The 8,167-nt window shown below is 56.5% G+C and overlaps 1 protein-coding gene across 1 annotated transcript; it reads left to right on the plus strand.

Annotated features, from left to right (window-relative positions):
- Positions 1-1,887: 1,887 nt before the first annotated feature.
- Positions 1,888-7,882, plus strand: ZDHHC22 (zDHHC palmitoyltransferase 22; the record flags this gene model as incomplete). The annotated part of the gene is made up of 2 exons (XM_080808706.1): positions 1,888-2,413; positions 7,617-7,882. The coding sequence occupies 2 exons, from the start codon at positions 1,888-1,890 to the stop codon at positions 7,880-7,882; spliced, it is 792 nt and encodes a 263-aa protein (XP_080664832.1).
- Positions 7,883-8,167: the final 285 nt, after the last annotated feature.

The raw sequence follows: 8,167 nt of genomic DNA on the forward strand, positions 1-8,167 counted from the left end.
AGGGCTCCTCTTGTCCGCGGCCCGAGCTCGGTGAGTTCGTTTCCCCACCCCTCTGCGGCGGTGCGGCGGCGGCGGCGGCGGCGCGGGGGGCGGCTTCCCCGGCGACCAGGAGGCGGTGGCCGAGGAGCCGGCGGTCACCCGCGCCGCCAGCCTCGCTAAGGCTCCCGGCTGTGCCGCCCTCCGCCGCGGGCGAGGCCGCCGCTGGTGACGTGCGGACGGCTCCTCACGCCCCCGGGCCGCCCGGGCGGGGTCCGCCGTCAGGTGCAGGGCCGGGGGGCTGCGGCCGCCCGCCCGCCGAGCGCCCCTCGCTCCCCCAGCCCCTGTCCGCCTTCCAGGCGCCGCGGCGCATCTGGAGGCTGCTCCCGCGCCCCCCTGGCGACCGGCGTGGGGAAGACACTTGCTTCGCCCGAGACCGGCGCCGAGGGCTCTCTGGGGTGGGCAGCGCTGCCGCAGCCCCCGGGAGCGCCCGGTCGGAGGCGGCGCGGAGCCCCCAGCGACCACCCCCGGGCGTGCTCTGGGCTCAGCCCCCGCGGTGGAGAGAGGCTCGTGCTCCCCATAGCTGCCGCAGGTCCGCAGGGGCACTGGCAACGGCAAAGGGGACTCCAAGGTGATCAGTCGCCCAATCCGGACGGGACAGCCTGGACCGAGGCCTCGTGGCACTCGCCCATCCCGGGTGCAGCCGCCTTCCCAGAACTTTTCTTGCGCCTAGGGCTCGCCGACTCCTTAGCCCCTGGAAAAGTTCTCTCGGGCGCCAGGAATCCTATTTCCCGGTGGCTTCCGAAGCTGGGCAGGAACCTGGGCTTTGGGGGGCAGGGTAGAGTGGGGATGCGGCGGGGGTGCTTGGCGGCGGGGGTAGATCCGCCGAAAGGCTGACAAGCATCCGCTCCCTCGCGCGGGGCGGGCTTGTTGGCATCGAAAGGGTTTCGGCGCCATCGGGGTTGTTTGGGTTTCTCGCTCCAGGAGGATGGGGGGAGGGCACGAAGGGGGGATTTTAATTTCGTCGCTTCAAATGAAAAAGATCTTTGCCAAGAAATAGCCAGGGCAGCCAGCGATGGAGAGAGGGGCCGACCAGGACCGGCTGATACAGGTATCCGGCTGCACCCCCTTATCTCACCCTGTGGCTGGGCGCCGGTGTGAATGTACTGATTGTTTTAATTAATTGTTTTTAAAGGCAGGTGTCAGCGGCTGCGTGTGTGATACACAAATATATACATACACAAACACAGATACCAGACGCACACGGATTACATGTACAGAGTCATACACAAGGAACACCCCCCACTACACACACACACCCTCCCCACCACACACACTTGCAAATCACAGACCTACAAGCACACAGACTTCCAAAGAGCCTTGGGTTATGGGTGTGGTCCCTGAGTATTGCCCAAGACTGGGTGGGGGTGGGTCGGAGGGTCAGAGAAAAGGAGGTGAAGCAGGACTTCCAGTAAGTCATTTCTCTCTGGCCCACCCAAATTCTTTGCTTTCTCCTCCAGGGGGGTCTGGAGGAGAAATCCCAAACCTGAGCTCCTTTCCACTGCCATAAAGGGGCGGAGCCCTAGCCCCATGGTCCTCATCCCCTCCAAACAGCCAAAAAGCCCTGCCCTTGCCCTCCTTGGGCTTCACCCCAGGGCTCCAGAGTCTCAATCAAGGTCGCGGTCACTCAGAAACTGAGGGAGCAGGCACCTGGAAGTAGGGCCTGACCCCCAGAGGCCGTTTCTGCCTCGAGGTCTCACACCTGCTTGGTTTAGGGAAGAGAGGAGGGATGATCTAAGGGACAGGGATGGGGAGCTCGGATTTGGGTGGGGCGGGACTGGTGGACGGCGCCCCACGGACACAGCAGTGAGTCTTCCTCTCACCTCGGGCCCCTTAGGAATGTAATCGAGGATGCTGGCCCTGAGGCTGCTCAACGTGGTGGCCCCCGCCTACTTCCTGTGCATCTCCCTGGTGACCTTCGCGCTCCAGCTCTTCCTTTTCCTGCCCAGCATGCGCCAGGACCCCACCACCGCCAGGCTCTTCCCTCCCGCGCTGCTCCACGGGGCTCTCTTCCTGTTCCTCTCCACCAATGCCCTGGGCAATTACGTCCTGGTCATCCAGAACTCCCCCGACGACCTGGACGCCTGCCAGGGGCCCTCGGCCAGGAGGGCCCTGTGCCCCCCGCCCAGCACCCACTTCTGCCGAGTGTGCGCCAGAGTCACCCTGAGGCACGACCATCACTGTTTCTTCACGGGCAACTGCATCGGCGGCAGGAACATGCGCAACTTCGTCCTGTTCTGCCTCTACACCTCCCTTGCCTGCCTCTACTCCATGGTGGCTGGCGTGGCCTACATCTCCGCGGCCCTTTCCACCTCCTTCGCCCACCCCCTGGCCTTCCTCACTCTCCTTCCCACCTCCATCAGCCAGTTCTTCTCCGGTGAGTGGCCTTGGCCGGCAGGTTGGGTCCTACAATGAGGACCTTGCACCCCACCCCAAGTTTGCCAGATTTAGCAAATAAAAATATAGGATGCCCAGTTAAATCGTAAGGCCAGATAAACAAAGCATAACTTTTTAGTATGTCCTAAGTATTGCATGGGGCATACTTCAATTTTTAAAATTCTGTTATCGAGGCACCTGGGCGGCTCCACAGGTTAAGCCGCAGGCTCTTGGTTTGGCTCAGGTCATGATCTCAGGGTGGTGAGAGCGAGCCCCGCTTCCTGCTCCGCGCTCAGCCTGGATGATCCTCTCCCTCTGCCACCGGCCCCCACCCAGTGTGCTCGCTCTAAAATAAATAATCTTTTTAAAATATAAAAAAAATAGGTAAAAATTCTGTTATCTCTCTGAAATTCAAGTTAACTGGGCATGCTGTGTTTTTCCTGGCCACCTCCCTCTCCACTCCCCATCCTCATTCATCATCTCCTCCTTGCTTGCCGCGAACCATCTGCGCATAGAATTTCCTGAGGCTCCAGACGATACCCCTGCTCCGTGCCAGGCAGGGCTGGGTGCTGACCACCCCTCCATGCAGCTTCTGAGGTACACCCGTGCTATGACCTCCCTCCGCTTGAACTCCAATCCTGCCCACACATTCCCCCAAGGATTTTTGTCCTCCAAAGTTCTTGCCCACCAACCACGGTAAGAATGACCAGGGTGCTAGGCCAGCCCCATCAGGAAGCTAAGCCCTGCTGTCCTGCCCACTGTGTTTGTCCCCACCAGGCTGCTCTCTAGCCTGCAGACAGCTTAGAGCAGAGGGCACCGTGGTTGGAGATGCAGCCCTGCTTAATGGATCCATTTTCACATCACAGAGCTGTGGGACTGGTGTTGGATTTGACCCTCCAGGGAGGCTCTCGCACTTGCAGGAGCCAAGCATGTGACCCTTCCCACTGGCACTCAGCTGTGCACGCAGTGGGGACAGGGAGAGCTCCTTGGTTCCTGGCCTAGAGGGACCTGGCTCCTGGTGGCAGTTCTTACCACTTTACCTGGCCTTGAAATTTACCCCTACCTCATTTCCTTCCATTCCATCCCTACTCTGGCCTTTGATGTCACCTCACTTGGTTCTTAAAGTTGGTAGTGTGCATGCCTGTGTGCGTGTGCACAAGTGAGATTGTTATTTCCATCTCTCAGATGAAGACATTGAGGCTCAGATAGTATTAAATGGATTGCCCAGGATCTTACCACTCCTGACCACCAGCCTCTGCCCCCCTCCACCCTGCCCCCCAAGTCTTGAAATAGCCCCCAGCAGCACAAGGAATGCAGCATGTTTTTTCATCTAGTGACCTTTCAGGGACAAAGGAAGACCTTGCAGTTACTTCCACCAAGAGCCTGAGATTGTCTTGATGTGCCTGGGCTGGCCATTCACAAAAGTTGTGCTCCGCTCTGGGGGAAGCCATCATTTTGGTCTTTGTTGGGGCTGCAGCCCAGTCCTTTGCAGGAATAGAGCTGTTCCACCATCAGACAGCGGAATTCAGAGGTCCACGAAGGCCCCAGCTGTAGGGTCGCCTTAAGGTCTGATGGCTGAGTTCGGCCCAAAATTCAGAGCTCTGGGCCTTCTGGATCCTGGCATGGGCACAGGAGTCTGCTGGGACCAAAATAACCAGGCCGGGGGAGGGTGGGTGGGCGGGCTAGAGGGTGGAGTGTGAGCACAGGCAGGTGGAGGGATGAGGAGAGCCAGAGAGCCTGATTACACTTCTTTTCCAAGTAGCTTCATCACATCAAAATGAATGGTTCCAAAGGGAGGATCTTGAAATGGTTTGATTTGAGATAAGCCTGGGCTTGAGGCCTGTCCATATGTGCTAGGTTTGGGAGACAGGATAGAAAGGAAGAGGGGCTCTTGCTTTGATCTGGGGGGGAGAAGAGAGCCAGTCAGCGCCTACCTTGGGGCTCAGATCTCTGTTGCAGCAGAAGGATGAATCCCACCCCCTTTTGCCTTCTCCCCATCCCCACGAGAAAAGGAGGCCAAGATTTCTAATCACCAGCTCTCCCACCCCATCTCCCACCCCATCTCCCACCCCATCGATCTTCCTCCTCTGCTGACCTGACCCCTCACTCCCCGCCCACATTCACACCTCACTCCTTCAGCTTCTCCTTTCCTATCTCCTCTCCCTCCATTCTCAATCCAAACACTTGCAGACACACTCTCGCTTTTCTGCTGGGTGGAGGAGGTGGAGCAGGTGGACAGGAGGGAGCGGGAAGGCGAAAGCGAGTTCATAGGTGGAGCTGTCCCCGGCGGTGGTGCTGCCCTGCCGGCAGAGCACAGCAGGGCTGTGAGCGCGTGCCCGCAGCTCAGGCCAAGGTGGGAGACTGACCAGTCTGATTTTGGAAGTAGTACTTTCTTTGGGCTTCAGGGGATTGGTATAAGTTGTGTCACCTCTCTGAGTCTCATTCATCTCATCTGGGAAATGGAGACGTCACCCTCTGATCTGTGTCATGGCATTTGGCTAAGTGTGCCAGCATGGCGGGTGTCACCAGAAAGCCCAGGAGAAAAGGAACTAACATTTGCTGAGCACCTATTATGTGCTACCCACCATGCAGGTTTCACTTCATTCAATCCCCATAAGTCCAGGAGGTAAGTAGTCTCATATTCATTTTAAAGGCCCAGGAACCCAAGGGTCAGCAAGATTAAACCACTTCTAAACTATACAACTGGTGTGACTCCAATACAAGATTTAATCTCAGGGCTGCCAGCCCCTGGAGCTGACCAGGGCACCACACGGCCTCTCTGGAGCTGCCTCCGCAGCTGCTGCTTGATGAATGAGCCACTTTGGGAGGGAGGGAGCTTCTTGTCCCTCAACATCTATTAAAGATGCTGGGTGACAATCTGTCAAAGGTGTCATAGATGCTTGGTAGGAAGGAGGGGTGGAAAGATTGGATCGTGTGACCATTCAGGCCCTTGAGGAAAATTCTGTGATTTTCTAAAAGAAGCAGAACTATTATTAAATAATTCAGAGGAGCTGAGGCAGCCAGGCTGAGCAACTTCAAACACTTCAGGAGAAAGCAAGTCCCCAGAATAGCCTTTTGTAGCTGCTGCAAGGGGCCAGGAAAAGGCCATGAGGTCTTTTCCACATGTCTTGATTTAGTGCCAGAAAAAAGCCTATGGAAAACAGCTTCCGTCAGCCCAGGCTTATCCCCGCGGCTGAGTTGCAAGGCAGGCCAGGCACTTGACAGCTCTGATGTTCTCATATCCCAGCTCGAGGGCCATCTTTGCCCGTCAGCATTCCTGGAGCCCAAAGAGCACCATGGGCCCAGGATCCTTCATCCTACACGTGGCTGCCTGAGCTAACCTGGGCTGACAAGGAAGAAGTGGGTCAGAGGGATGGAACAGCTTGTCTAAGTCCTGTCCCTCTGCTGCCCCCACACCAGCTGAGGGGCTGCTCAGCATGTTGGCTGGAGAGAGCGTTCCATCCCCTGGGCAGCTGGGATTATTTGTCTCCAACTTCGCGAGGAGCTACTGCTATCAAAGCTCCCAGAACTGAAGGCAAGAGGAGGCTGCTAATGAGCAAACCTGAATCCGGCCCACGGCCTCCTGGCTGCCGAGTCCACTGGGGCTCAGACTGGACAAGCCCAGCCCTTGGGGGTCTGGAAACTGGGGACTGAGGAGACCAGGGAAGAGGTGGGCCAGAGCCAGGGTATGCTGGAGAAGGATGGTTGACATTTGCAGAGGCTGAGGAGGCTGCAAGGTGGGATCCCTGGAGTGGGTACATTCATCTCATTGGAAGTGGGGAGGGGGGCACCTGGGCGGCTCAGTCATTAGGTGTCTGCCTTCAGCTCAGGTCATGATCCCAGCATCCTGGGATTGAGCCCCATATCGGGCTCCCTGCTAAGTGGGGAGCCTGCTTCTCCCTTTCCTGCTCCCCTGTGCTTATGTTCCCTCTCTCGCTATTTCTCTCTGTCATAAATAAAATCTTGAAAGAAAAAAAAAGGAAAGAGTGGTGGTGGGCTTGCCCTGCAGGGAGTGAGGGGCTGAGGAGGGTTTTTGAGTTCTTTCCTGGACCTACCGTCTTAGCTGCTGGACAAGTCAAGCTAGGTGTTTCCACCATGGCTTTCAAGCCTGCAGCCCATCCGGGACTCCAAGCCCTGGAAAGAAGGAGAAAGCTTGATGGTCTTAAGAGTTAAATGTGAGCCCTTTTTGGATCTAGTCTCCTCATCTGTGAATGGCCCTCAGCAGGGAGCACTGCACTGAGTGTGAACCGCAATGCTAGTCACTTTGTACACCATTTCCCTGAATTGTGCAAGGTTACTGAGATCTTATGGGATCGTTATTATTATACCCATTTTACAGATGAGCAAACTGCTACTCAGAGAGATTAAGAAACTTGTACAAGACCACAGAGCTGGGAGATTCAAGCTAGCATGGACTGACCATCCCAGATCTGAACAAGAATGTGAGGTCTCTTACTCAGTGGGTGTTTAAGACCTATACTAGGGAGTGCTAGTTTGGAGGGGTTTGAGAGTTCCTGCCCAAGGCTGGGAGCTGGACTGATGACCTTGGAGGCCTCTTCCAGCATTAGCAAGCTCTGAATGACAGGACAGCTCTGGCCAAATGCTCTAGTGGCCATGCTGTCCTCTTGTTAACATTAATGACTGAATTATTCTCTAAGTCAGTGCTTTGCACTGCCCTTGGAGCTTGTGATTTATTCTTGATGACTAGGCCCTGTTCTCCATCATGCTGTCACTTTCGGGAGTCCTCCCAGCCAGTGCTCCCAGCTCCATAGGAAGGTGGCATTGCAGTCAAGGCAACTGCCCAGGAGCCAGCTCCCTCTCTAGCATCCCCAGCTCACCCCCCTCACCCCCTGCAAAAACATCTCCCTCATCCCAGATGCAAAGAGAAGACAACGAGAGACGGGGTCTCTGACTCCGAGGAAATGTTAGTTAGCATGCAGGCACTGCCCAGGAAGCTTCCTTTTCTTCCGTCCCACGTCACCAGTTCTCCCCTCTACCCTCAGGAGCCATTGGCACTAAGAAAAAGTTAGGTCGACTAGTTCATCCTTGCTCTCCCTAGATGCAGCAGCCCTGAGATTGCTACAAAATATAGCTTCAGTCTCATTAATCTCCCTCTCTCCCTAGCGGAAAGCGCCTGCATGGATTGCTTTTCAGTACGTGGCCTGGGTGTAAAGCGAGTTTGGTGTTTCCCCGCCCCCCTGCAGGAGCTGTCCTCGGTTCTGAAATGTTCGTCATCCTCATGCTCTACCTCTGGTTTGCCATCGGCCTGGCCTGCGCAGGCTTCTGCTGCCATCAGCTGCTGTTGATCCTCCGGGGGCAGACCCGTCACCAGGTGCGGAAGGGGGTGGCGGTGAGGGCCCGGCCCTGGCGCAAGAACTTACAGGAGGTCTTCGGGAAGAGGTGGCTGCTGGGCCTGCTGGTCCCCATGTTCAATGTCGGAGGTGAGAGCTCCAAGCAGCGTGACAAGTAGCAGGCATTCCCATCATTTCTCTGTGTGTGTCTTGACTCTTCCCGAACATAAGACCATGGCACTCTTGTCTCCACCCATGACCCAATACAACCTTGAGCTGGCAAGATCCTAGCATCCACCCCTGGTCTGTGACCTACAGAGAACTGTGTTGCCTAACGGATCATGGGAAGAAGGAAAAAGGGTCACTCCTAGGAGCCAGCCAACTGTTAGGAGGCCTCTGCTTTTGTTTCTTCCCCTTGGAGCCCCTGCCCTCCCGCTCTACCTTGTTCATCCACTCTCTCTCAT

This window comes from Martes martes, assembly GCF_963455335.1.
Source record: "Martes martes genome assembly, chromosome: 7".
Classification (NCBI taxonomy): domain Eukaryota; kingdom Metazoa; phylum Chordata; class Mammalia; order Carnivora; family Mustelidae; genus Martes; species Martes martes.